The 27,575-nt window shown below is 38.5% G+C and overlaps 4 protein-coding genes across 10 annotated transcripts; 1 reads left to right on the top strand and 3 right to left on the bottom strand.

Moving 5' to 3' along the window:
• Positions 1-2,601: 2,601 nt before the first annotated feature.
• Positions 2,602-9,090, bottom strand: LOC116177858 (double-stranded RNA-specific editase Adar-like). 4 transcript variants are annotated; one of them, XM_031497006.1, is made up of 7 exons: positions 8,930-9,090; positions 8,816-8,880; positions 8,243-8,299; positions 5,106-5,364; positions 3,969-4,172; positions 3,668-3,918; positions 2,602-3,188 (listed from the first exon to the last, which is right to left on the bottom strand). In XM_031497006.1, the coding sequence occupies exons 1-7, from the start codon at positions 8,958-8,960 to the stop codon at positions 2,793-2,795; spliced, it is 1,263 nt and encodes a 420-aa protein (XP_031352866.1). In that variant the 5' UTR covers positions 8,961-9,090; the 3' UTR covers positions 2,602-2,792. The 4 variants fall into 4 exon arrangements, with proteins under 4 accessions (XP_031352866.1, XP_031352865.1, XP_031352869.1 ...); XM_031497005.1 differs by having other exon boundaries at positions 8,243-8,308; XM_031497009.1 differs by having other exon boundaries at positions 8,243-8,678; positions 8,930-9,020.
• Positions 9,091-10,182: 1,092 nt separating this feature from the next.
• On the top strand, positions 10,183-11,117 carry LOC116177860 (UPF0454 protein C12orf49 homolog). The gene is made up of 3 exons (XM_031497012.1): positions 10,183-10,444; positions 10,492-10,788; positions 10,834-11,117. Exons 1-3 carry the CDS (start codon positions 10,343-10,345, stop codon positions 11,044-11,046), a joined length of 612 nt encoding a protein of 203 aa, XP_031352872.1. The 5' UTR covers positions 10,183-10,342; the 3' UTR covers positions 11,047-11,117.
• LOC116177859 (probable isoaspartyl peptidase/L-asparaginase GA20639) lies at positions 11,090-14,378 on the bottom strand. 4 transcript variants are annotated; one of them, XR_004146768.1, is made up of 6 exons: positions 14,140-14,378; positions 13,783-14,090; positions 13,562-13,733; positions 13,389-13,520; positions 13,092-13,329; positions 12,414-13,045 (listed from the first exon to the last, which is right to left on the bottom strand). XR_004146768.1 is itself a non-coding variant. In XM_031497010.1 (5 exons), the coding sequence occupies exons 1-5, from the start codon at positions 14,324-14,326 to the stop codon at positions 11,106-11,108; spliced, it is 939 nt and encodes a 312-aa protein (XP_031352870.1). In that variant the 5' UTR covers positions 14,327-14,378; the 3' UTR covers positions 11,090-11,105. The 4 variants fall into 4 exon arrangements, 2 of the variants coding, with proteins under 2 accessions (XP_031352870.1, XP_031352871.1); XR_004146767.1 differs by having other exon boundaries at positions 13,025-13,052; XM_031497010.1 differs by lacking the exons at positions 12,414-13,045; positions 13,092-13,329 and adding an exon at positions 11,090-11,245.
• A 2,488-nt stretch (positions 14,379-16,866) lies between these two features.
• On the bottom strand, positions 16,867-27,013 carry LOC116178055 (E3 ubiquitin-protein ligase Ubr3-like). Its single transcript, XM_031497335.1, has 14 exons — positions 26,796-27,013; positions 26,610-26,749; positions 26,256-26,565; positions 25,943-26,186; positions 25,727-25,895; positions 25,362-25,679; positions 25,055-25,308; positions 24,597-25,008; positions 24,056-24,482; positions 23,840-24,002; positions 23,341-23,788; positions 18,106-18,713; positions 17,785-18,056; positions 16,867-17,741 (listed from the first exon to the last, which is right to left on the bottom strand). Exons 1-14 carry the CDS (start codon positions 26,996-26,998, stop codon positions 17,624-17,626), a joined length of 4,086 nt encoding a protein of 1,361 aa, XP_031353195.1. The 5' UTR covers positions 26,999-27,013; the 3' UTR covers positions 16,867-17,623.
• Positions 27,014-27,575: the final 562 nt, after the last annotated feature.

The raw sequence follows: 27,575 nt of genomic DNA on the forward strand, positions 1-27,575 counted from the left end.
AAGAAAATTCACAAAAACCTAAAATAATCAGGAAAATGCAGAAAATTCCGTGATGCGAATCTTAAAATTTGGTATAATGTTTGCGTAACCTCTTGAAATCGGAGGATGGCAGATTAAAAACTAGTCTAAATTGGAAATTTCAGAAGTATGTTCTGTGAGAAATAATTGTATAAATTTTCGGTGTGCGAATATTTGTTCTTATCAATGCGAATATTCCCTGAAATATTGCAAAATTCGCGCCCCACAACACTGATCACTAATGCCAGCTCGTGTGGCGCAGTTGAGTTGAAGCTCGGCTGTGGTACTAACCGTCCCTGGTTGGGCATGGATATTTGTAAATGTATATTGGATTGGGATATTTTTTTATATTGAATTTTCAGGTGTTTATTAAAATATATCTTTGAATATAACAAACATTGTTATAGAAAAAAGATTTATCTATTACAAATTGAATTTATATTTTAGATGCTTAAACAAGAGTTAGCTCGGGTGGTCATTTTGGACACACGCTGCAAACGAGCTATAATCACAAAAAGGCATATAAAGAAGATCAACATGTACCGAATTGTGCAATTGACACTCATTCAGCACAAACACAAGCCGCTTATTAACAACCATGAGTATACATAATATATGTATAAATGGTCTTACTGTAGATGACCTTGTACCTATGTATATACATCAATTTAGTGCAGACGCATAAATAGCATTACTTTAGACGTCTCAATTCGGGCAAGCGCCAAAAGTAACATGGAACTATACTGCATTCATTATAAGAAGGTAGTAGATGGCGCTGTGTTTGAAGATAAGCACACACAGGAAAGATATAAAACAGCCCCCAAATTATTGTAAAGTACAAATATCCAGCACTCCAAACAGAAATAAATATCTGATATTAACAGCTAATGGACACTCAACAGTTTAGTTGGCAACAGAAACGACCAGCTTGCAAAATTCGCTACTCGTTTTATGTTTCAGCGTAATACTGACTCGTGTTTTAACCAATCACACTGAAAGTCAAAGTTTCCCTATGCTTTCTACCGCTACCTTATTAAAATGAATACAGTATAATATAAAGCGGCCGGCGTAAGGCGGGTTAGCGGACAAAAGTCCAAACTCAATTATACTCAGGTTGTAATACTAAGCGGTTAATTGATTTTTATATTATCACAAGAATACCGCAATAAATAAGTAAACCAAAATCAATCAATTTAATTGTATAAAAAACACTCAAGACTTTACAGACATTTCATTTTAGTTTGAATTTCCAACTGCCCACCTTTTTATTGTTTGCCAGGTGTTTATAACAACACAACTAGCATTTGTTATTCTTTGTCACCGTATATTGGAAATTTTCAATTCATGGTTATAGGTTTTTGCTATAAAAAGCGTTGCAAGTCACTGATTTGATGACGTCAACAATAAACGATATTGCCAAACATTTTTAAGGCATACCGATAATTGTGCAATGCAACATCAGTGTAATGTTTGTCAACTAACACATCGTAGTAACATCTAGTTTTTGGCGCAAAATTTAATACATGTATATGTATTAATTTATTTTAGTTTAATAAATATAAAGTTAATGCTTGATTGACTGATTTTATACGAGCATATGGCACTCTTGGCGTCGTGGAATTTAAGAATAGGGAAGTTCAACAAAGACAAAAACCCAAGACATTTTATTGATGGTAATAAGGTGGAAGATACTTTCCCGACTACCATGCTTATGTATCTTGTTAACATTAAAGAAAATAAGTTTTAATACCCAGTTCTTGTAATTGCGATTTATTTATTGTAAAGTGAATCATCATCACAAGAATAGTATCGTTTTCGGGTAATGTGACATCAGGCTACGGTGTGGTTCAACCCATTCCTTGGAGCAAGGATGTTTTGCCACCGTCAAAACATTCTCGCTTTAAGATAAGCATGGATAGATGCCAATGTAACTTGTTAAAACAAATACATTACCACAATTTCAATCTTATTTGCAACATGTCATATTACACCACGGATAGACGTGCTACTCAATGAATGTGTGTCTGTAAGTTTCTTATTTCGGCAACGTTTCTTTGGTGGCGTTATCAAAGCTTTGTTTAACAGCTTGAGAAATTCTGCTAACCGTCGAAATGTTTAAATTTAATCCTGCCGCAATGCGCTGTAAATGATCACAATTAGTAGAAGTAGTCAGAAGCAATTGAAACTATTCTTACCTCTCGAACACAGCCTAATGGTAATAAGGAACCCCTATTATCTCGTTCCTGCTCAAAATATAGAATTAAGTTTAAGAATTGTGGAGAGTAGGAATGCAAATAATGGTCAAATATAAACAAACGACAATTTTGTTCTCAAAGGAACAGATTTTTTGCATTAAGAGCGAAGATTAATAACAAAAAACCGAACTGAAGTGTCAAATGTCAACAAATAAAATTTAAATCAAACAATAATAAATATAAAAGGTAAAACATTTCCTCCATGAACGTAAATACCCCAAATCCCGATTTAAATTGGCATGTCATTTTCTTCTGTGACATTTCATCATCCGAAACAAGTAATCTAGAAGTATTAATTAATTAGTTACATACAAGGAGCAGATGGATGTCTGAATTATTTTTGAAAATTTATTAACTCACATCAACAATACATTAGGTATTATTACAATGAACAGTCTATAATTACTAATTGCTACAACTTATTATGTATTTCCTACTAAAGTAATCGTTAAAAAAAATAATCACATTATACGTTGCGATACCTACAAAGTAACGTATTTTCATGCTATTAAAATACTCTTATGCAGCTTGCGTCGAAGGACCTAAAACAACCTGAACGGCGTCCTCAGAAAAATTATGTTCCTGAAGAAAAGCGGGTGCATACTGAATGCCCAGCACTTGCCGACAGGCCGCAAAGGCGCAGATCTTCCGGGCTCCCTTCTTCGTGGTCGCCGTACCGTAGAATACGTCGTTTCCGATGGTGCACTTGACGTTAAAGTTGACGTTTGGAGGATTTCCCTCCTTAGAGACCTCCTCGTACACCGCGTGAGGCACCATCTGGTTCAAGAGCATTACTGGATTCATCTCGTGCGCGTTCTCGGGCAGCTTTTTAGCCGGCTTCTTCTCGATTGCTTTGCCCTTACGAGAGTCTGTGGAATCGTTGCCGGTAAAAGAATTATTGCCGGCTTGTGAAACCTGTCAAAGATACGAGACACTATTGAGTGGGGGTTTATTGCCATGGGAAGTACTTGTGCACTGTACCTGTCAGATTTAGAACAATTTGTGTTTTGTCTTTTGCACAACAGTTTTAACATGCGCATAATGTTTAGTAGTCAGAAATGTAATAAGACTATACTTCATTCATTATAAGAAGATAGTAGATGGCGCTGGGTTTGAAGATAAGCACACACAGGAAAAATATAAAACGGCAACCAATTTATTGTAAAGTAGAAATATCTAGCACTGCAAACACAAATCAATCTTTGATATTAACAGTTAATGACACTTCAATAGTTTAGATGCCAACAGAAACTACCAGCTTGCAAAATTCGCCACTCGTTTTATGTTTCAGCGTAATACTGACTTGTGTTTTAACCAATCACACTGAAGGTCAAATCTTCCCTATGTTTTTTACCGCTACCTTCTTAAAATGAATACAGTATAGACAAGATTACCTTTTCAGCCAGATTGACACCGACACCTTCATCCCAACTAGACAGCAGCTTGTGTAAAGCGTAGCATGCCACATGGGACCACGACAGTTCTTCAGAATTTTCATCAATCTCCATCTTTATCTCGGTTTCGCTGGTTTCTGGAACAGGGGCTGGTGGGGTATCCGCAACCGGCGCCTTATTCACTTTACTAAGAACCAAATACTTTAACGCAGTTTCGGCGGCTGCATTTTTGGCACTCGGTTTACTTTTGCCTGGCGATAATAATTACAATCACAGCACACAACTAACGCATCAATCTTACCAAGACCGACGTGATCGATACCGTCCACCTTTACGGTGCATCTGAACACCGCACCACTGAACAGATCGGGAGCCTCCACCACATCATATACCGTACTGCCGACCAACTCATTCAGGACCATAAGCGCGTTTTTCGGCTGTAGCATTTTGCGCAAACGCAAATTGCGACGGCGTCGAAGTTCCTTCTTGTTTATTTTACCGCCGCCTGCACAAAAAAAAAACCGTTTAATTCCCAATCTTTGCTCTTAATTTTCAAGCTAAAATTTACGTATCAGGCAGCACTAGAATGTTTGAACATCGTCGAGGCGCGCTCAACAAATGAACTGGAGCGCGACCAGACTTCAGATTTGCGCAGTGATTTGTCATCATTTTTGTTGCAAGTGAAATTGCTCAAACCCTCTTTACAGCTCGCAAATTAATTGGCGGCAATGCGCGGACAGTTGGCAAAAATCTGGGTTTTTGTATGCTTTAGGTGTGGTTTTGGGTATTTGTGTTTTTCTTGGGTATTTGGGTAATTTTTGGGTATTTGTCGAATTTCCGGAACTCTAACCTCAAATTATAGAAAAATAACATTAATTTTGAACTTAGACTGCCCGATAAAGTAGAAAAGCTTGTAAAAATAATAATAATGAGCCACTTTAAAAAAGAGAAAAAGTTGTTTTAGGTTTTTAATTATTATTTTTATTTTATTTTGTTTCTAATGAATAAACCGTTTCGTATTTTATATTTTAATGTAATTTTTTTTGAAACTAGGAATAAGAATATAAAGACTGATCTATCAGTACCTTTCTGTTTCCAAGTAAACTACATTATATTTTGTTATTAAATACTATATAAAAATTATCTCGATTTTGTCTCATTTTGTGTCTCAAATTCTTAGGGCTTTTGTATGGGTTTTTGTATAGGTCGTTGGGTGGGTTTTTTAAATGGGTTTTTCGTTTTGCCAACCCTGTTGCGCGGAGTTTAAAAAAAAAACCGCTGCACTTTTTATTGAGATGTGAAAAATTGATTTTTTGGAATTATAAATCACCAGTTATAATTATAATACTACAAACGATTGCTGACAACTGTAAATTGCAGATTTTCCAGCTGTTTAATTATATTAATTTGTGAACCGTAAACAGGGCTTCATAAATACCTTTAGCCCATGCTGGTTTCTCCTTAGGCTGCCCCTCTTCCTGAATTAGTGGAGGAATATCACCCCCATTTGTCGCCTGAGGTGCATTTGTTTCGCTTATAATAGGTGCCGGTGGCGGAATTGTTTTTGTAGCCATTAGAGGTTTAGGTTGTTCCGCGGGTTCTTGTTTGATAATCAGCTGATTTCCTTGTTGTTGGGGTGGTTTTTGGTTTTGTAAATACTTCTCGGCTTGTTGTCTCAAGTGTTGCTGTTGCATTTGCTAAATTAAAACGGAACACAATTCAGTTGTAGGAATGCCTTAACCGTTTCGATACAAGAAAGAATTATTAAATAGTCCTATCGTAAGTTGGGGCAACATTAATACTCGGCCTTCCAATGTACAGGGTGGCCAAATAAGAATGCGAGGTACTGTATCTGGAAACCTGTCCGTCGTAGAGGCTTGCGGTAAAAAAATTTATTACTAAAATGGCCACGAGAAAAACCTGGAAAATATTTTTAAGTTTCTGAAATGGCCGCTAGAGAGCGTAACTGCAATCTGAAATCTAAAAAAGCGATTTTTCTGTGAATTCCGCTATATTAACCTAACAAAAAAATACCCGGTCTTTGAAGACGACAATAATCTGAACCTTTTTTGTTTGACAATTTTTTCTGTATCTCTAAAAATGAAGTGGTGGGGGATATTCAATGGTTTCCGTAAACAAGCTCGCGAAAACCGCATCTCGATATCTTGTTCCTAACCTAAAATTTAGGCCAAAGAAAATTTTATACCATCAAAATTTTATTTTTTTAAGATAATTTTTATGGAATTATTTTTATTATATAATTTGTGGCCCTAAGGTGGATCGATTTAAAAAAGGAAGCTTTTAATGCCGCCGTAAATGCTCGAAATGCTGGCCATCACGATATAAAAAATATATATATCTCAAGATATCGAGATGCTGTTTTCGCGAGTTTATTTAGGCATCATTTAGCTACTTTTTCATGAAAAAAAATTCGAACCAATGCATTTAATTTTTTTAAGAAAATTAACCATTTCTGTCGGAATGTCGAACAAAGCGCTCAAGCGGTGATATGTGAAACTAACAAAACTTCAAATAGTATAATATTTGTAGCTGAAGAATAGCTCTTTTGAACTAACCCGAGTTTGTTTAAATCGGCTCAGCCGTTTCGAAGATACAGGGTGTTCTTTACGGAAACCTTTGAATACCCCCCACCACTTCATTTTTAGAGATACAGGAAAAATTGTCAAACAAAAATTGTTCAGATTATCGTCAACTTCAAAGACCGGACATTTTTTTGTTAGGTTAATATAGCGGAATTCACAGAAACATCACTTTTTTAGATTCCAGATTGCAGTTACGCCCCCTAGCGGTCATTTCAGAAACTTAAAAATATTTTCCAGGTTTTTCTCGTGGCCGTTTTAGTAATAAATTTTTTTACCGCAAGCCTCTACGATGGATAGATTTTCAGATACAGTACCTCGCATTCTTAGTTGGCCACCCTGTATACATGGTAAACACGGCCATCTTGAATTTTTTTAAATGGTAACAAAGGCCATGTGATACGTCATTAGAAACCTTATTTTTTTTCTCTTTCTTACTACCTCAATCATAAGTGATGTTAAATTTGAAAATAATGAAGAAAAAACTCTGTCAAATGGACCATATTTCACAAAAATAGTCCAATATAAACTTTATAATGACGTATCAGATGAACCATGTTACCATTTAAAAAAATTCAAGATGGCGATCGCACTCAAAACCAATGTCAAAGAAAATTTGTTCACCTCAAAATGTCAAGTAATTTCAAGTGGAAGCGTTCTCATTTTCACTTTCAAGAAACACTCTAACTTTCGTAATTATGAACCAATTTTGACCAAACTTAAAGGGTTTGTGTAACTCCAAAATTAGTGATAGAACGATATCACTTTTTTTTGCCGATACGATATATCGGCCGATACCGATATTTTACATGGACGTATCATGGGCAACAATAGGCATGGCGTTACTATTTAGACACGGTCAAGCAAAAACCGGGGAAGTCACCGAATAATTATAATTATTCCGTTGCAATTTTGTCAGTGATTGCCGATACGGTACCGATATTACCCGATAGTATCGTAAAAGATTACCACGGTTCCCGGTTGCAGTTGCAAGGAAACGTTTGGCATTGCGTCATCTATATCAAAAAGTTAAATTTTAAGTATTAAGTATATACTGTATTTAGAACCTGCTATATTAGGTATATTTTTTGTTGTTTTTTTAAACTTTTTTAGTAAAAATGTTAACTTTAGAATAAAACATTTTATTTTCTTTAATAAAGTATTTCATTTATGCACTGAAGTTAAAACAGCTAAAAAAATTGTTTGCCGATATATCGGCGCAATTACCTTGCCGATACGATACCGATAATCGGCAACAATTGCCGATATACCGATATCAATATCGGTATCGTTCTACCACTATCCAAAATAAGGCGGAAAGAAAGCCAAGCTGCACAAAATTTTTTTATTTTGGCGAGTGCCAATAACTCCTGAAATATCTGCATGACATTAATTAATACCCTTTATACAGGGTGTTAATACTAAGCCATTATACCCGAAAATGGCAGTTAGAACTCATTAAAACAAACAACTTTTCTTAGTTCCAATTTTTGTTTTGGTGCCCCAGTTTGAAGTTATCAGCATTCTTTTGTTTTTCCAAAAAATCGTCATAATTCCCTGATTTTAAAGACTTGAAAAAAAAAACAAATTTTCAAAACTACCTTTCAGCTCTCTAAAACATTTATATTTATTATTTTTTAGTTTTTCAAATAAGCAAATAGCGATCGACTTAGGAAATTAATCACTTTGCCGTACTAATCGAAGTATCCCCGATTTACCATATAACCACATTGTATAAACTACAGTAATAAATGTACGCCTCTAAACTAAAAACATGCTCCGTAATAAAGCAAGTTAACTCTCAAGAGACTTGCAGGCAAGTTTTCGAAAGAAAAGACTAAAACAGTCATTAACTAACGTAACGCTTGCCAAACTAATCTCCCACAGGTGTAACGCGTGCATCACTCATTGAGGAGCGACACTGCTGACTCCATGTGGACACAACTGTTAAAATTAACGCAAGAATAATAAATACCTGCGGCGCCGGCTGTCTTGGTGCGGGTCCATCTCCGCGGCCTCGCTCTTGCATCGTCTGTGGCAACTAGTCAGCATTAACTATACAAGCTAACCTTAACGGCCGTGTGACCGATATAGGTGTTACCCTTAACATGAGACGTTAACGGGTACGACACTATCTCAATTGTTCGAAACTTGCACAAGACCCTCGACCTTTACACGACAGCGCAAATTTTTAACAATCAAGATATGGCTTACGTTTAGCCAAATATAAGGAAAACTCAGAGAACAAATTGTTCGTCTCGAAGCGGATTTCGTCATTGAATCGAATTCGAGGCGACGCAATTGATAATTTGCTGAGCCTTTACGTAAATAAGGCTAAGCGATAAATGGTACCTATAGCAGCACCACTACCCAGGCCCTGCATAGTTCAGGTCCGTTATACCAGGGCTTGCCTTTTGAAAACAAAAAAAAATGTTAGAATTTGGAATGCCCGCCAATCGCTCGAGTGAATATGATGCGCAGGGCGTAGCAAATTAAAAACCCCCAAGGAGGGCAATTGAAATTAATGCAAATCGTGGTCGTTTTATACCTGAAAATTATGCTGCTGTTGTTGGGGTGGAGGCCTTCGGAGTGCTTGTCCTTGGTTTGCTCCACCTTCAAAGAGAGTATGTAAGATTGCACACAATTTTCCAGTCGAACTTACGGAATGCTCCTCTGCGTGTATTGTACGACATTTTACAAAATAACACTTTTTCTTGTATTACAAACGACACAAAAACACTTTCTAGGAGCTTCCTAGAAATGACGCCGCTTGGTGAAGCCTTTGCCCTCAAAAAGCGGAAATGATTAATAACCACAACAAGCGTCAGCCGTCAAATAAAGCGAGCGAAACTTGCAAAACAAGAAGCAATGCATACAATTATGTGTGATAAAAAGAGACACACAACGGAAATGCGCCATGTTTAAAGGAAAATTCCACGTTTGATCTAAAGCCGGGTTTACAATTGAATTAAATTCTAATGGAGTATGTACACAGTACAATCAGAATTAAACAATAACTTGCAGTCCAATCATTGCATGCAATAAGCATTGCTAGGTTGGCGACAAAACAAAACAACTAGATTTATCGGTAGAATTGCTCGAATCATGCATGAAATATTGCCTCGTTTCTATAAAAGTTGCATGCAAGTCTCTTCTTTGAACTGTGTAATTTCTCTAGCAACTTGGAACTAATTATTGAAATATAGCATGCCTTACCTCATCTCATACAAGATATGCCACATGTCGTGTTGCGACCCTTGCCCATTTTAATGTATAATATGTAGCTACACCCATATGTAAAGCTGCATTTAGATTTTCCCAAAAGAAGTGAGCGTAGCCTCCGCAGTATTGTACCATTTTAAACTTTAAACGGAAATATCACAGTAATGTTTTGTCCATTGCCGAGACTATCGCTCAATTATCTCTCCAGCCTCAATATTTTTCGGATCTCCAACGAGTCCTCAAGGCTTATACCGGGTTTATTGAGCTTTCAGGATCATTCCCGTTCAGTTTTCACTGATATGGTAACGAACTAAGACACTGCCATAATGGAATGGTCCCTTAGACGTCCCGATTTGGAATAGCGAAAAATCCCACTATTGTTTGGGAGCATCTGAAACATCAAATGTAAGTACCAAGAATTAACATAAATAGAAGAGAATTTCATTGGAAATCGTCATGATCTCCGGCACTACATATAATGTGCACGTTAAAATTTAAAATATGGTTAATCACTACGTCATTTTCAAGAAGTGGGACACTGTGCTCAAAGTATGAATGGTTTGAATAGTGGTCAAATGTGCATTTTATGACAATTTTTGTCATGGATTTGAAACTATGATTAAAGTTAGTTAAACTCCTCTCAATCACCCTGTACTACAATTAGTAATTTTTCTTGGTTTGATTGGCAAATGTGTTGGTATGACTGATAATCACAATCTCATGTGTTATTTGTTTATCTTATTTTTGCAATAACTTTTTAATAATTATAAAAAAATGTGCACTTTGGTTCTAATATTCGGTATAAACAAAATAAATTTGTTGAAATAATGGCGATCTTTGTGTTACCAAGAAGATGTGGTACGCCGCACTTATTAGATTTATAAGGCGAAGAATTGTCCTCGGAATAATATTTACATTGTCCCTCTTCTACTGCATCATTAGCTTCGTACACAAGGTAAATTCGTTAATTGTCGTTTATAGGTGAACGTTTAGTGTTTTCAGAGTGATTATTTAAATAACGATGTACCTCAAATTAAACGAACGAAACCTTTCATTTGGCGATCGTTACAAGTACACAATTCAAGCGCTGACGATTTTACTTGCCAGAATTCGGTGCAGGGAAGAACGTTTATAGTCGATGATAGAGGATTCGTCTGCCTAAGAGCCAATCTTCTTCCCAACGGTTGTTGTAACGAGCTACTTTCGACAACCGTCCAATACTTATGTGATACCTGCAAACCAAATAATTGCTGCGAAATTTACGAAAATTGTATATCGTGTTGTTTGCATCCAAATAAGGTCAGTACTTCGAAGAAATTATTGTACCGAATTTAGTGCTTTTAGAAGGAAATGTTGGAAAACGTTCTTAAAAAGGCCGCGGAACACAATAGTATGCTACTTGCATCTGTATCGGATCACTTTGAATTGTGCCTAGCAACATGTCGTACAAATTCGCAAAGTGTGCAGCACGAAAATTCTTACAAAGATCCCAAAGCAAAGCACTGCTTTGGAGACACAGCACCTGGTAGTAATAGTGTAGAAAATGAAGTTTTATAATTAGCCTATAGGTACATGTAATTTTCATAGAAATAGATTTACATGATATTAATAAATCTTTAATTTTGTAATTTTTCTATTTCGTGCTGTTCACGTTCTATACCAAAATGTACTTCATTTTTGAGACGATATGCCCATGCCATTCGTTTACTGCTGAAATGGATACCAATGCTGCCAGAATTGGAAATTGTAATTGCACCTGAAACAAATGGGTCTTAACTCATCAATTACTTTTGGGGTACATGTGCTATCAGATGTGGATCAGGTGCCATAGGCTATGCAAATCCTCCCTCACCCACTACTTAGTTTTCTCAATTATGAACTTCTCCAAAAGAAAAACTCGCCCCTGAGTTTTCATCCATAAGAAAAACCTGTATAAACTCATACTACTTTGTACTCAATTCCAGAATACCCTGAGAAATTTCACCTCCAAGAAAACTTACTCCCTGCAAGCAGTTTCCGAAAAACGGATTTTTTTACGAATGTAAAAACACAGCTGGGCAGTATTCGATTTTGTAAATACTTTTTAGTATTCAAATCCTTTAATATTCAAATACTTTGTAATTAAATACTTTTATGGAAGCAGTATTTGTTTTTGTAACTCAAATACTTTCACAAATATTTAGTATTCGAATACTTCGCAAAGTATTTGGATACTTCGTAAAGTATTCGAATACTTCGCATAGTATTTGAATACTTAACCTTCCTTTTTTACCAAAAATCGACTGCACCAAAATTTCTCGGGAAAACACTTTTTCTTATTAATTTTGTTGCGTAGAATCCAAAACAATTCGTACTTTTTCGATTAGACTTCTCAATCAAAAGTTATAGACTAGAAACCAATTTCGAAAAAAAATTCAAACGGCTGTAACTTTTGAACTAGTAGCCCAATCTTGGAACTGTTTGAAATTATGGATTCTACAGGCCACATTCTATAAGAAAATTTTTTTTCCGAGTCGATCTGAGACAATTTTTTTTTCGGGGCTCAAAAAAAGGCAGTGTATAACCTTCCTTTTTTACCAAAAATCGATTGCACCAAAATTTCTCGGGAAAACACTTTTTCTTATTAATTTTGGTGCGTAGAATCCAAAACAATTCGTACTTTTTCGATTATATTTTTCAATCAAAAGTTATAGACTAGAAACCAATTTCTAAAAAAAATGCAAACGGCTGTAACTTTTGAACTAGTAGCCCAATCTTGGAACTGTTTGAAATAATGGATTCTACAGGCCACATTCTATAAGAAAAATTTTTTTCTGGGTCGATCTGAGACAATTTTTTTTGCGGGCCTCAAAAAAAGGCAGTGTATTCTAAAGTTTTTGAATACTTATTTTTTTAAGTATTTGAATACTTTTCAATGTATCTGTATCTAGTATTCGCGTGTGCTGGACGTAAAAGTATTTAGTATTCAAATACCTTTGATTTGTGTATTTACTATTTAGTAGGTATTCAAATATGTACTTTTTGAAAGTATTCTGCCCAGCTCTGTGTAAAAATATGCACAGGGAGCTCCACTTAAAAACTCAAAACCTGTACCATTTCCGATGAAACCGGAAGTGAGCGGAAAAAGAAAAATATGCGAAAACTCTTCATGTACCATTTACCTGTACCAAATCTCATTTTGATACACCTACTACCTACTCCAGAAATTATGCCTTGTCTAATAGATTCGTTGACACCCAGTATACCTCTCCTTTAAGGTTAAAACTAGTACTGATGCAACAGACCTCTGCTTCCGCTTCCGCAAATTTGAAAACCAAAGTATACCAAACAGGACAAGGAGCGCTCTGATTGGGCGAACGGGACGGCGGCGTTTGTCATTCGTGCCAATCGTCAGACGTGCGCGATTTATTTGTCTTTGTCTACTTTCGTTTCTTTACTTCGCCGCAACAATTATTCTAGTTTTTATTTTAGTATTTATACTTCCGCCTCCGTTTCTGCGTCCGCTTCCGCAAAAAATATTTTGTCTTCTGTTTTGGGGTCTGCTTCCGTTACGTCACTAAAAACTAACTCTAATAAAAATTAACGTTTCAGAAAATTCCAACCCAAACAAAATTCTTCTCTTTTCCAATAAGCAAATTAACGTCCCAGGAAGTTTACCAAATCACAGAAAGAAACAAATGACTCCTACCATGCTACCGTTACATTACGATATCGCAAGTTCTCCGAAAAAGTTAAAAACCAGCCGAGTCTCATCAAGAGCTTTCTATAGCGAAATGTGTGTTCTGTCTCAAATTATGTACGAGAATTCGAGGTAACAGATATCGACTTAGAATCTCCCAACTTAAGCAAAATAACAAAAATGATCAGAGATAATGCAACTCCAATAAAAAGGCCCTTACCTGCAGTTTTATTAAACTGTTTCGTCATCGCTTCTACGGCATCTTCAGTAGCTCTCTGAGCCGTTTTTCCACTCGCAATTTCCTTAACGACAGCATGAGCCAAACAAAATCGAAGTATTGCCTCCCCATACCCTACTTAACAAGTAGATTAAGCGCCTCACAAAAAATACTACCTGTGGTCGATACGGCACCATAGCAATTGTCTGCATACGAACCGCCACCAATTTGAGAAGTATCGCTGCACCGCCCCGGTAATTTTCCCGAAATACCTCCAGTTGATGTAGCAACCGCCAGTAATCCATTAGAATCGATCGCGACGGCTCCCACCGTTCCCACTTCCCCTTTCTGCAAGGCTCTAGGTTTAGATCAGTGTGGGGAATTGAGTGGTACATACCTTCCTATCACATCCAATTTCTGTGAAGTCCCCTCCATGCTTTTTAAAGTACGCTAAAGCCTCTTTCGCCTGCTCGGTAACCAAAGACCCGGGTGGCAATATTTGTACGCCATGATTAATGGCAAAACGTTTGGCTCCATCCGCCCCCAACAAAACGTGAGGGCTCTTCTCCATAATTAGTCTCGCCAGGCTGATGGGATGCGCAACGTCTTTAACTATGGTAACGGCGCCTGCTTCGAGTCTATCACCTACCATTACACTCGCGTCCATTTCGACTTCCCCGTCAAGGTTTAGCACAGATCCATAGCCTGAAAAATTTGTAAATGGGGCGTGATCAATCATTGTAGGTTCTATTACCGGCGTTAAAAGCTGGATCATCTTCCATAACGCGAACGGCAGCTTCCACGGCGTCCAGTGCGGAGCCATGCGCCGCGAGTACCTTGTAACCGTCGTTAACCGCCTTCTTACATCCCGATAGTTTTAATGGCACCCTGGACGCTGGGATGTCACCTGCACCACCGTGCACTAAGACAATCGGTTCCATTCTATCGATGAATATTCCTGTTGACTGTTGCGCTTTTATCTTAAGCACTTGACCTATTGTTATCGGTGACGGAGATAAACAAGGAAATTGTGGTCGCCCTGTTGTAGATGACGAGCACCGCAAAACATTCGCCGATCTTCATAAAATGATTAATGATCGCGGTCTGAGAGAACTCTACCCGTATGTGGATATCTGCTTAGAAATTATCTTAACCATGGCAGTATCTAATTGTTCGGCCGAAAAGTCGTTTTCTGTGATGAAACGATTGAAAAGCTACCTTCGTTCAAACATGAGCAACAATCGTCTGAATTGGCAGGCGGTCTTAACAATAGAATCTGATCTGACGAAGAAATTGGACTTTGACGACATAATAAACACTTTTGCCAAAAGCCAATCCAGAAGGAAGCTATTGTAAAATGTAAAGAAAGACATTGTTTCATGTTTTATGTATGTTAATACATTATACATTATATTTCCTTCGTTTGTTACTATACCCAAAGGGGTCTACCTTTTCACCCCCCCCCTTCTCCCCACCCCTTGGTACTTGCTACGGCGGCAAATCAGGCCTGGCCCATAGGCGGCAAATTGCTAAATCCGCCTCTGGTCACTCATCATATAGACTTCCGCCTGATCTGGAAAAGGCACATTGAGCGAATAAGCGAAGAGGCCACTGTATGTCTATAGACATGTAGAATGGCTTTTGGGTGTACATGGGCCGTTAGGCCTGTGCACATGAGAACCTCCGTAGAGGTTACCGTAATAAGCATATATGTTACAGGAAAAGTAAATTCTCCAGTAAGAGTTGACTCTACCTACATAGGTAAACTTGACTCTTACTGATATTTTCAATAAAAGTTGATGAAAAGTGGAATTTTGATTAACATTTACTATATTAGTCACAATTGACTGTACCTAGGGAAAGTATTATTGCCTTGAGTCAACAAGCGTTGACTTTTTGCAAGGAAGCGGTGCACTGCACAGATTAACTACAATAATCTGTGTTATTAGGTAGTAGACCCTGTGCTAATTAAAAAAAAAACTATATAGAAATGATTTATCATTTATTACAGCAAGGTAGAGATTTGTGACAGTTCCAGAGCAAATCTTTCTTGTTACACAGGTACTTCTTGGATTTGCATTTAGTGTTGCAAGTTATTGTGGAGTTGCAACAGTCCTTGATTTATCCAAAGGGACTTCACTTTGTTGGATAATGTCCGTGAGACATTTACTAAATTGAGACCTGAAAAATACCATCATTCAAAATCCAATACTAATGAATGACAGAGAGGGCGAAGGGGCAAGGAGAAAAAAAGAAGATTTTGCCTTGGAAAATTACCTTGAGAAAAGCTGCTTCAGAAATCCATTTCTTGTTTCAATTTGATCGAATCTTCAGTACCATGCCCTAAAAATAGATGGAGCATCTCCTATCTCGCTATTAAAGACACTAAATATAGAAAGTATCGCAATCCATTGGGCTCGTGTGTTAGAGAGAGAACGCATAATTTTTGCCCAAAAATGGCGGAAGTTACCAGATTCTAGTAAGTTTAATGTTAGGGATTGTTCCACCTGTTTGGAGATATCTCAATGAATAGGTATTCTTTATTCATTGAGATATCTGTATATATTTTTATAAAAGTTAGGTTATAAAAAATGACAGCTATTCAGATTTTATTTGTCAATTTTTTTAAGTTGGCAGCAAATTTGCCCAAAAATGGCGGATGATTACGGTACTTTCTATATCTAGTGACTTTACTCGCTATCAAATCTCAAACCTCTTCAAAACTTAAGCTGGTCCATTAAAACTAGATTTTGGACTAACACTGGAACCCTACAATTAAAACCCTAAAAGAAAATCAAAAAGGTAACCCACTCCTTCTTGATAAACTAAAATGTACATACCTCTTATAAGAAGGCCAATTATTATAGTTGAATGGAACAATCATTGATGGACATTGTAGAATAACAGATATCAGTTGAAACATAAAGCAAAGGTACACTTCAATTACGGGAAATGCAAATGGCATACTTACGATAAATTGAAAAAAAAAACGCAATTATAGCCTTTCATTGGAGTTTTTGGGTGAATCCGTTCACAAGTATTCCCGAATCCCCAATTTAATTAATCGAATTGGAATTAAAATTCCATGCGTTCTCAACTAACGATTCAAATGAAGTGCACTTTGTTACAGCTCACAAAAGAACAAGTAAAATTGTCTACAATCAACAACCAAAAAGCACGGTGCCGGCAAAATGCCCGCTAAAATTGCCGTGGTTGAAATTCCAACAATAGATGGCGCTATCTATTAAACTGCTCCCCAAAAGTTACAGGGATCATTCAATAAATAATAAACGTTAAATAATGCTTGTAATAAAGAAAATAAACCATTACACACGATGCATAGGCGCCCACCTAGTACCAAGAAAGCAACAAAAAAAATGGGTTGGGAAATGTGAAAAGGACGAGTTTCCATACGAAACAGTCTCCTTCGGCCGCTCGGCATTGAAAAAGCCTGTAAACCTATCAAACAAAATATCTTTTATTTTTCGGTTTTTATCACATTTCAAATTTATTTTTCAAATACAATCGATAAAATTTACATAGATCCGAGGCGTCGAAAGTATTCCGATCTACATTAATGTTAAACATGTATAAAGTAATTTTTTTTTGTAATTTAATAAATAAACAATATATGCCCTCACGGCTGAAACAAGAGCAGATCTGAATGCACCCTAGATATTGTAAAAGCAGTCTCTAAGTGCACGCAGAAGACTCAAAAAGTAGTGTAATCCTATTTTTATGATACATAATAATTATATTAAAATTAAGTTTTATCACAAGCCCTTCAATCGACCGTTACAACTACGGCGACACTCACACACTTTTTATCCCGTAGTTTGTTTATAATGTTTAGTTTCTGATTTAAATAAAATACACTGTATAAATAAAATTGGAAGACAACTAAAAATTTGCAGTAAATCTTAAAGTGCGTTATTACAATTACATAATTGGTGCAGGTGCAATAATAAAAGCAACAGATCACAATTAAAAATTCACGGGTCGCTTTTTACGATCGTTTTTCGTTGACTAGATGGAATAATGAGTAGAAAATTAGACCGACATACAGTGTATTTCCAAAAAAATTAGTAATTACCTACTAACGTTCAAAAATTAAAATTACATCATAGGAAAGCACATGTAGAAGAAAGTGCTTACGCATTCTTTTTTTTGAAACAGCAATTACATTCCATAAACGCAGATTAATAAATAAAAATAAATTCCTATTACGCAGCTTTGTTTCACAGCGCATCTCTATGCCAGACCCATGTCTTTTTCGTGTGATCGAAACGATGAGCTAGCCATTGCTGTTCTAATAATTGATATCTATCTCTGCTTAAGTATAGAGGTTTTCCACGCCTGCGCACACAGAATTAGTTACGCCCACTAATTATAAACTTACTTTAGATCGCGATCCTCCTCTTCAAATTCATCTAAATAAAGTGAACCCCATAGGCAAGCCCGTCGACCGCGAATCACGATTGTATAAGTCGACGTAACGACTAAAAATATGCCTGTTCCGGCGCCACACTCTTGCGAATGCGCGACGGCCTCGCAAACGTTCTGTTGCTTGCAGCAGTTCTGTTTTAGACACACGATCGTTCCGCATAGCAAACAAATTGTGGTCTCCTGAGGAATCGAGTGGCACTGACTGCACGGCCTCTCGTGGTAATACTAAACGTTAATGTGTGTGTGAATTGTGACTGTGGCGTGCAAAACTTACCGTGAATATTTTCTCATATTCCCTAGGTAATTCTAACAATTTCGGCGGATGCCACGTTATATGCTGGTCGACTAAAAACGATCTGGCGGCAAACTGGCTTTTATGAACGAAGGCGGCCAACTGCACGCACCAAGTTTGCGGCGAGACTACCGTTACGTTTACGTCCGATGGCCAATTTAGAGCGACCGCGGCGTTGAAACAATCCCAATCCATACCCTCGGTCACGAGCTCTAAGTAGTAAACTAACCTCACAAACTCGCTTTGCGGCACTCTTATGTCGGGCAGCGGTTGATTGTAGATATGGTGGCGTAAAAGTGCGGAGATGCGCAGGAAGGGCAAACACAACTTTTGAACTTGCTGCTCGAGGGCGACCATGTTTAGTTGGGTGGCCTGAGTGCAGCTCATACCGTCGTCTTCCATATACAGATCGGTGTTTCCAAGGGATTCGTTTATTAGCGACAGTGCGCTTGCGAGCGAATCGATTCTGTCGGTTTTAACTCTCTCACATACCTTCTGACGTTCCGCGCCGGTTAGTCCGCATGACACTTGAGTGACAACTTGATAGTATAACAGGTTATACATCATTTTCACTACGGTTGTGAAATATGCTAAAAGTTCAGAGTTAGTTTATCAGAATGAGTGAAGTTAGTTGTTGAGCCAGGCAGATTCTAACACACTTTCCCTCCGCCAGGTGTATTATTGTACCGTGTGTCTCATTTTAGTCGAGACGTAGATCCGTTTTTTACTGAGATACAGGATGGAAATGAAATGTTTTGACTTTTTTGGACGTTATGGCTACCCATGTTAAGGCTGATTCTCACTATAAACGTTTCCATGCCATATCCTTTCCATAACCATTCCGTAAATTATTATACCTATGAAATTGACCTTTAAGTGATATGTGCGTAAGACATTCAGCCGCGCGCTAATACACATTCTCCTTTCCGTTCACATATGGAAGGCGAATGTGTATTAGCGCGCGACTGAATGTCTTACGCACATATCACTTAAAGGTCAATTTCGTAGGTATAATAATTTACGGAATGGTTATGGAAAGGATATGGCCTGGAAACGTTATGTATAGTGAGAATCAGCCTTAAGATAGAAAAAAGGTAAAAACGGCTTATTTTAGATATTTTACGTAGAATTCAGTGGCGTAGTAAAAAAAATTGTTTGGACCACCTTTTCTGATATGGTACTTCTTAAAACTGCATATCTTAACGTCAATTTTTTGCATTTTTTTTGCCTGATTACTTTGATGTATGTATGCCCCAAAGTTTATCCACATCTCACACTTCATACATACACATTTTAAATCATTCCAAATATATCGAAAATCGGAGACGTTTAAATTGCACTTTGATTACGAAAAAACTTAAATAATAAGCGTGCGAAAGGTAGAGTTTGGCTTTTTTATTTCTATGCACTAATACCTATAACTCGAAGTTTTCTTTTTGAGAATTTGATACAAGTCCTGAATGAAGTCGCGGTAAATACAAACTTCATTATCCTGAAAATTTCCATACCATGAGAGGCAATTTTATACCAAAGTCAAAAGGTCTATCCGAAATGCGATCCAGTTTTAAATTTTCCATGAAGGGAGCTAAACAATATTTTTCACTTTGGAAAAAGGTTGCAGGTCTGGCCGTTTTTTCTGTATTATCCACGATTTTACGAGAAAAGATCTTATTCAATAACTCTGTAACTGAGCTACACAGGTCAATTTCTCAAAAAAAAGAAAATAGCAATGCTGCTAGTGTTATGGGCACTTTTCCTTCTACAAAGCTGACTTCCAAATTTCCTGACATATATTCCTCGTTCAGAATATCTGTAGAGAAAAATTTAAAGGACGCTGTACTAAGACCAGACTTATGGCCCTCAGGCGTTCTCATTAACCGTTTTTTCTGGAAGCGTCCGCAGGCAGAGGACCGAGGATAACGCAAACCATTTTAACAGCGAAAAACTGTATATCGGTGTTCAATATTAACATACAGTGTTTACGGTATAAGGTGAATGAACTCGAGGCGTTCTTTGGCGACATTAATTCGACCATTCATTTTATCTGTGTAAAGTGAGCATTGGCTCACTAATTCAGAGGTAAATGGAGGGTTCCAAGTGGGGCCATGGCGAATTGCGTCTGCTTTTTGTAGATCGGTGAGTGTACACGGCGGAGTCGCAGTCTTGATAAACTCAAAGTTAGATCTAAATTGTTCTGCAATTGCCGATATTAGTGCATTGTCATGTGAGTTACACTGTGGATTGTCAGCAATCTACTGTGCCACGTATAATGTAGTGATCATATCACTGTATAGATCACTGTCGGGAGACTTTGACATATTTTCTGACACCCTTACTTCGATGCTACAGTCTTTAAATCACACCACGGGTATTATAATAGCAGGGGATTTCAATGTAAACTTTAACACTCAAGTCCCTAATGCATTGTTCATCACAAACTTGTTAGCAACTTATGGGTTTGTGCAAACAGTTAAAGAACCTACTAGACTCTTTTATTTTTTTTATTTTTTTTTTATTCTGATCATCAGGGACAAATGTTAACAGTGAGTAGAGACAGTAAAGTGCGTGATACCCAACTAGAGTCAAAATGTTATAGACCTATTACTAAAAGGAGTAACAATTCCCTGTTTAACATGTTGAGTAATTTTAGTTGGCATTACCTAGCTGATATTAACTTAAATGTAAAAGCTAAATTTAATATTTTTCACGGCAACTTTCTCGATGCGTTTTCAATTGCGTTTCCGAAACGAAAGCTGTCGACCAGAAAGCGTGACTCCGGAATTAAATGGTTCAACAAAGAAATTAAGTTGCTGAGAGACTGGTTTCACTTTTGTACTGACTATTACAACCAGTATAAAACGAAACCACTGAAACGCATACGAAATACTTGTCGTGCGCAGTATAGAAATGCTATTAAGAATGCGAAAATTAATGCTTGTGATAAGGTAATTCGTAATTCTACAAACCCATGCAAAATGATGTGGACAATGATTAACAATCAGAGAAACTACGTTAAAACAACCAACTCCCTAAACACGAGAGCTGACCAAATTAACAAACATTTTATAAGCGTCGTGGAGGACAAAGTGAAACAGCCACTAGCATCCACTGTTGACCCTCTTGCTATGGCTAGTGTCAAATTTAGTGACGTTCACCTTCAAATAAAGGAAGTGACTCCATGCAAAGTAAGGGACGTAATCAAGTCGTTAAAGAGAAGTAACACTAAAGATATTTATGGAATCTCATCCTGTATTATCAACTATAGTATTGATCAACTAGTTTTGCCCTTAACGAAATTGGTCAATCTTACACTACTCTCCGGATATTTTCCTGATGAGCTGAAAGTAGCACAGGTCATTCCATTGTTTAAATCGGGAGATTCAAAAGATATAAAGAATTATCGACCAATATCAATACTCCCCACGTTCTCAAAAATATACGAAAAAATAATCTACAATCAAATTGCCGATTATTTTGAATCAGATAATCTCTTACATCAGAATCAGTATGGATTCAGGAGTCAAAGAAACACGATTAGTGCACTCTCTAAATTTGTAAATAGCACTCTAACCTGCTTCGAAGAGAGTCAATATTCACTAGAACTGTTTTTAGACCTATCGAAAGCCTTCGATAGCGTCTCTCATGAAATATTGCTAAGTAAATTAGAAATTATGTACAAGTTTGACACGAATAGCCTAAAATTAATTAATTCGTATCTGTCTGGCAGATTTCAGCATGTGGTGTACGATGGAGTGATGTCTGATAAATTACCTATTAAGAAAGGCGTTCCACAGGGATCAATTTTAGGCCCCTTATTATTTCTCGTATATTTTAATGATTTTGCGCAGTACATGCAACCGCACGCTGATTGCTGTATGCAGATGACTCCACTTTAACTTTACAGCGCAGCACCTTAGAAGAAACTTTAGTTTTAAAAGACAAATTAATTTCGATTCCTTCGGAATGGTGCACATCCAATGAATTAATATTAAACACAGATAAAACTCAGAAGTTGCTCCAAACGTTAAAAAGGCATTCTTATGAAAATCCCCAGTCAGTAAAATCTCTGGGGGTGCATGTCGACGGTACTTTAAACTTTTCAATGCACGCCAGCTATATTTGTAAAAAAATAAGCAGCAATATTTATGTGCTGCGACGTCTTAGTAACAGTTTATCAAAACAAACATTAGTAGCGGCCTATTATGCTCTAGTACACTCAATAATACAGTACAGTATACTAATTTTGGGCAACTGTGCTGCAGTAACAGATGTTTTTGCACTTCAGAGACGAGCTGTAAGGATACTTGACTCTGTACCCTACAGAGACAAATGTAGGAAATCATTCCGTTCCCTTAAAATATTAACGCTGCCATCCATGTACGTGTTGGAATGTATTTTATTTGCTAAAACGAACTATGCCAAATACAAAATTCAATCTGAACTGCATAATTACAATACTAGGAATAAGAACCACATTAGAATGGATTACTGTAGATCAGCAAAAACTCAAAATAACCATGACTACCTATCTCAAAAAATATTTAATTTACTGCCTGAAAATGTTCAAATGTATAACAAACAATAATTAAGAAATACCTATTTGATAAGGCATATTTTTCAGTGCAAGGATGTTTAACCGAAGGCTTTACTAATATTTTAGACACAGGTGGCATAAACTGAAGTTGTGTTGTTTGTCTATAATATGTGTGATGTAGTGTGTTATATATTTTAATTTTTTAGAAACTAATTGACAAATGTAAGTGCTATTACGCATAAACAGGAATAAAGATAAAGAATCTCTTTAGACGAAATTTTCTTCCTCTCTTAAATCTTGAAACTTTTTTTAAATGTTCGAAATATTTTATATAATATTTAAATAAAATCAATTGATACTAAAAAAAAATTAAATTGAGTTCACACTACATTCTGAACCTAGGTACCGCTAGATATACTATTATAAATCTTTAATTAAAATTTCTTTAAGTATGGTGACATATAAAAACTAAAGCTGCTAATCGTGAGAGATGTTGCCCCATACATTTCGATAAAACAGGCACCTGCACAAAGGGTTGTTGCTAACTTTGAAGTTTGTTCCACTCATCTGTATCTGGGCCGCTATTTTATCACTTTAATGCTGCCATTAAAATCACGCTCGTAAAGTTTCCATGAAGGAAAGCGAGTTGAATCCGTCTAGCTCAATCGTTCAACAGTACTTACTTTGATCTAAATGGAGTGGCAAGAGAAGCACAAACTGAAGTAAAAGAGCAATCGGATCTCTCAGTAATAAAGGTACCTCTACTTCGACAGCTGCTAGTGCATTTGCTGCAGGTGGTGATGCAGGTAGTCCGCAAAGCTGCTGAAACGTAACGCCAGCCGGCCACAAGGCCAAGACTCGAGCATGCACAGCGAGCACGTGCAAAAGTGGAACGATGCAGTCTCGTTTAGGCAAGAGAGGATTAGGGGGTTCGCTGCTAACAGAAACTAAGCTTCCACCTCTCTGCACTAACTCGACCTCCAAATTGGTACGCGCTATCGAAGTCACAAAGAGGAAAAGTGTTTGGCAGCTTGGCTTATCACTTTTTGGTTTGAAAATCGGTTTCAGCTGAGTACTACTAGTCATGTCTTCCATTGCTTTACCCATTGCCTCAGAAAGGCTCGAGGTACTCTAAAAAAAAATATTGAGTACCCCAAAAAGCGAATATGCGCGCGATCTTACCGGTGCCTGTTTATTTTCCTTCAAAAAATCGTTAAGCTCGTGTAAAATGTCGGACATGTTCGCTGGACGGGACCTAACAATCTGCGCGCAATCGCCTAGCTGTGGTGATAACGGGAGAACGGAATTCGCTAACTGCCGACAAAGCGGGCACAAGTACTCCCCTCTGCAATAAAAAATATTGTAGTTTGGCACCACTGTAGAAAAGCGCGCGCATACTTGTCCGGTGCTAAACTTTGTTGTCGTGTGCTCTGCTGCGAACGTAACGATTGCAAATACGATTTTAAACAGTCTAAATGAAGGTGATGACCGCAGGTCTGCACGTGCACGCCACCCTCCCAGCCTAAATTAATCGAAAGTAGCCACGACTGCAGATCAAAGTGCCTATGCATCTCCTCGACCCTTTTATCAAACTCTGAAGCTAGAGTGTCGTCTTTTCGGAATACTTCCTTGTCCTCCTCGCACGTCGGCAGCACCACGCGTTCACTGTAACCCTGCCGCCGTCGGTGACCCACGACGCTGGTCGCCTGAACGAGAACGACTAGACCCATCGGTTTGTCCTCGGTACTTGCGGTACTTTGGTTGCAAATAACGCAATCGTATTCTTGCTTGCTTAGTAAGACTTCTTCGTTGGCCCATTCCATATCTATTAACGACAGGATTTAACTAGTAAATAATTGCAATAATTGGGAAAATGCCACTTGCGGCGAACCTTTACATCAATAACCTTTAGACAACTAAACAATTTCAAGGTACGTACCACTGGTGACTTCATCAGTTTCCATCCGTTCCATGAACTGCTTTTGCTTGGATGCGAATTCCGCCATTAATTTCTGTTGCCGCTCTTTCGCGCGCCGCCTTCGCTCCTCCCGCTCTTTATTTTCGCGTTTCTTCTGCTCTTCTTCGCATTCCGGTTGTGGAGGCCAAATCTTCTTCCTTGTTTCGTTTATGAAGTCCTTACAAGCGGTATCCAAGGTGGCGATTTTGTGCAGTAGCTTTCCGATGAAGAACGGTCCGTCGCCAACCATGCTCTCGTCCTCGCCGTCGGCGCTCGCGTGTGGCTCGTCGGGATTATAACTATCAGGTACAGCGGATAGGTGCGAGTGAAGTTTGAGAAGTAGGGAGATGATGCTCTCGTTGACTATCACAGTTGGAGGACTTGTTGATGTTCCCTGTGAATTTATTAGTCTCACACATGGAGAGGTCAATGGATCTCACCTCAACCGATCTTCTCTTGTAAATGTACGTCTTTCTGATGGTGGATGTGGAAGGCATAAGACTATACGCGGTGGAGTTAGAGCCTGCCGGCCAAGGTCCCGATCGGCTCACGTCCGTACTGGAGGCAGTCCACTGACGACTGCAGCCACCTCGATTCGTAGGTCTAGAAGCAGGACGCCCCACTTCATTACCGGCCAAGACAGCTGGGTGCTGCACCGCCGGTGGCAATGCGGGAATCTGCCTTTCTGTCTCCTCTGTAACGTTACAATCATTTCATTGCCTTAACTATTGCACAAGCACAACTAACCAGGTTCAGAACGCATCCTGTTAGGGACAGCAACGGTCATGGAATCGCTCGCATTGGATTCGTCAGCAGTGGCGTCCGCGGCGGGAGGCAACGCAAGTATCGCTTGACCAGTACCGTGTGAGCCTCTATTTTCTGGCCCAGGTAAAGCCAAGTTGTCATATCCTAAAAGTTCTTCATTTCTTAGATGGGGTACCAAGACCATCGCTTCCGGTTGCGGTACCCACTCCGCCTCCTCTAACATGAGTGCAATGTTAGGCCCTTCCGCCGACAAGTCAGATATTTCGTTATCGGCCTCAGATCCCTCCCACTCAATCTCGCCTAAGAACAATCACTTGAATCATTCATGGAAACAAAAAGACACTTACTGTCCGAACTGTAAGTAAGCGGCGAGACTTCAGGTTCGGGCGTCAACATAACCCGATTAATGACTCCTCGCAAATTCTCAGTCAGCGAGTCAGACGTGAACCACGATGCCAAATCCATATCGTTCAAAACACGCGACGGTTGCGTATTGGTCGCGCACATTCTCGAACTCTAAAACAACGGCTGCAAAGTGACACTAAAACAACTGACTATCATACCTCGTCGTCAGTATTGTCGCAGGTAATGACGGCCATTTCCAGTAGGAATATTACTAGAGCCATCACGTGCTCGGAAACGTGCCCTCGTACCGCCTTATATAAAATAACCAAGGCGGCGGCGTGAAAGACACGGGATTGAAGAATATTGCGAGGATCGCTGTAGGCGGCGCCGCAATCGGCGGGAACTCGAAATGGGGGCCAGAGACTCGTGGTGCCCGCTCGCAATTTGTTTGCGTGACGACAACTAGAATTACAAAAATTAGGGCACTGGCCTCATTAGCAGGGGGAGGGGGTCGAATTTCAGTGAACTTACTATTCAGTGTAGCGATCCATGGACGTTTGAAAATCTCTCCTGTGCACCGCCCGCAGTAGAACGTGTATGGGATCGTATTGCTTCTCCCAAACCTGCGCCTTGGGTACATACATGCCCTGCTGCATGTTTCCGGTCGCCTCTAACGCCGGAGCCTTATAATCGGCAACTTCGGCGAGAAGCGACTCGAAATCGCGACTCTGCGAGGTCCCGCAACGTTCCGGCATGAGCTCCATCAGCTGCGAGTGAGTCTTGTCGCCCATGCACAGCAGCGTTATCATTTCGAGGCGATTCAAAGCGGTCTCGGAGAGCCCTACGATATGACTTAGATTCTCTCCAACTCACCGAACGACTTACCTAAATTAGTTCTAACACTGACTAGAGTTGCGAGGAAAGTGAGGAAGCTCTCCAGCATGGGCGTGTCATGTTCGCCGTCCAGGTACGCGTTCTGGGGCGCGTGGTAGGGGGTGAGACTCATCCATTCCTTAATGTGAAATCTGCAAGCAGCGATTAAGACGCGCGCGTGGTTCGTTTTGAACGTACTTGTCAATGACGATGTTTAGAAACGAATCGGCCGGTATCCTCGTTGAGCAAATTTGGAGAAGGTAGAGATCCGCGTCTACCATCGAATTGCAAAAGTTGCACTGAATGTAGGTCATCGCCTGTCCCTTTATTTGCAATCCGTTTCTCACCCATAGCCCATTTAAAATTTCGTAAAATGCCACCTGTTGGTAGAAATCAACCATTAGGGAACACAATGACTGCAATGGAAGTTTAAAAAACTGACTCTCTCACATACATGAGTCTGTGGTAGAAATACTGAATTATATTTTTAAGAGTACATAAGGGCTTATTATTTTTAAGACAAACTCAGTACATGTTAGAATGTGAAACCTTTTCTATAAATGTTTTCAATTTTTTTTAATACTTAAGGGGTGGATTTCACCGTGTTAGACGGACGGTAAGTCATTGTCAATTTTTTAGGAGATACTTAGGGCTTTGAATATAAAATTAGGAAGAAGTCTAGCCTAATGGGAACTTGTGGTTCCGTGACAATCGGGGGAGAGGTAAGGTGTACCTCTCCCACTTTTATAAAATATAATCGGTTTTAGAGCGAATATTATGCTCCGAATTGCGTTTGCACTGAAGATTTCAATACTGTAATCTTTTGTTGGTACTTATAATAGTCGCGCGCACTTTAAATGAAAACGCTGCCGATACCAATTGGGATACACAAAATTTTGTAGAACAAAAATTAGAGACAATTAAATGTACTACCTACAAAAAAGTCCGCGACGGCATATATCTATCTTTAATCGTTTA

The sequence above is a fragment of the Photinus pyralis genome, unplaced genomic scaffold (genome assembly GCF_008802855.1).
Source record: "Photinus pyralis isolate 1611_PpyrPB1 unplaced genomic scaffold, Ppyr1.3 Ppyr1.4_LG8, whole genome shotgun sequence".
Lineage (NCBI taxonomy): Eukaryota > Metazoa > Arthropoda > Insecta > Coleoptera > Lampyridae > Photinus > Photinus pyralis.

What these genes read in the sequence shown, in the direction of transcription:
- LOC116177860 (XM_031497012.1), top strand. Translation starts at nt 10,343, where the DNA reads ATGTGGTACGCCGCACTTATTAGATTTATAAGGCGAAGAATTGTCCTC. An exon ending in TCATTAGCTTCGTACACAAG is followed by an intron (nt 10,445 to 10,491) that starts GTAAATTCGTTA and finishes TAGTGTTTTCAG; the next exon opens with AGTGATTATTTAAATAACGA. An exon ending in GTTGTTTGCATCCAAATAAG is followed by an intron (nt 10,789 to 10,833) that starts GTCAGTACTTCG and finishes TAGTGCTTTTAG; the next exon opens with AAGGAAATGTTGGAAAACGT.
- LOC116177859 (XM_031497010.1), bottom strand. Translation starts at nt 14,326, where the DNA reads ATGGAACCGATTGTCTTAGTGCACGGTGGTGCAGGTGACATCCCAGCG. An exon ending in AAATTGGATGTGATAGGAAG is followed by an intron (nt 13,734 to 13,782) that starts GTATGTACCACT and finishes AGAGCCTTGCAG; the next exon opens with AAAGGGGAAGTGGGAACGGT. An exon ending in ACAGTTTAATAAAACTGCAG is followed by an intron (nt 11,246 to 13,388) that starts GTAAGGGCCTTT and finishes CATTTGTTTCAG; the next exon opens with GTGCAATTACAATTTCCAAT.
- LOC116177858 (XM_031497005.1), bottom strand. Translation starts at nt 8,960, where the DNA reads ATGTCGTACAATACACGCAGAGGAGCATTCC. An exon ending in AACAGCAGCATAATTTTCAG is followed by an intron (nt 8,309 to 8,815) that starts GTATAAAACGAC and finishes AATGCTGACTAG; the next exon opens with TTGCCACAGACGATGCAAGA. An exon ending in GAAACCAGCATGGGCTAAAG is followed by an intron (nt 4,173 to 5,105) that starts GTATTTATGAAG and finishes TTTTTTGTGCAG; the next exon opens with GCGGCGGTAAAATAAACAAG.
- LOC116178055 (XM_031497335.1), bottom strand. Translation starts at nt 26,998, where the DNA reads ATGGTTGATTTCTACCAACAGGTGGCATTTTACGAAATTTTAAATGGG. An exon ending in GCTTACTTACAGTTCGGACA is followed by an intron (nt 25,680 to 25,726) that starts GTAAGTGTCTTT and finishes GATTGTTCTTAG; the next exon opens with GCGAGATTGAGTGGGAGGGA. An exon ending in CAGGATGCGTTCTGAACCTG is followed by an intron (nt 25,309 to 25,361) that starts GTTAGTTGTGCT and finishes GTAACGTTACAG; the next exon opens with AGGAGACAGAAAGGCAGATT.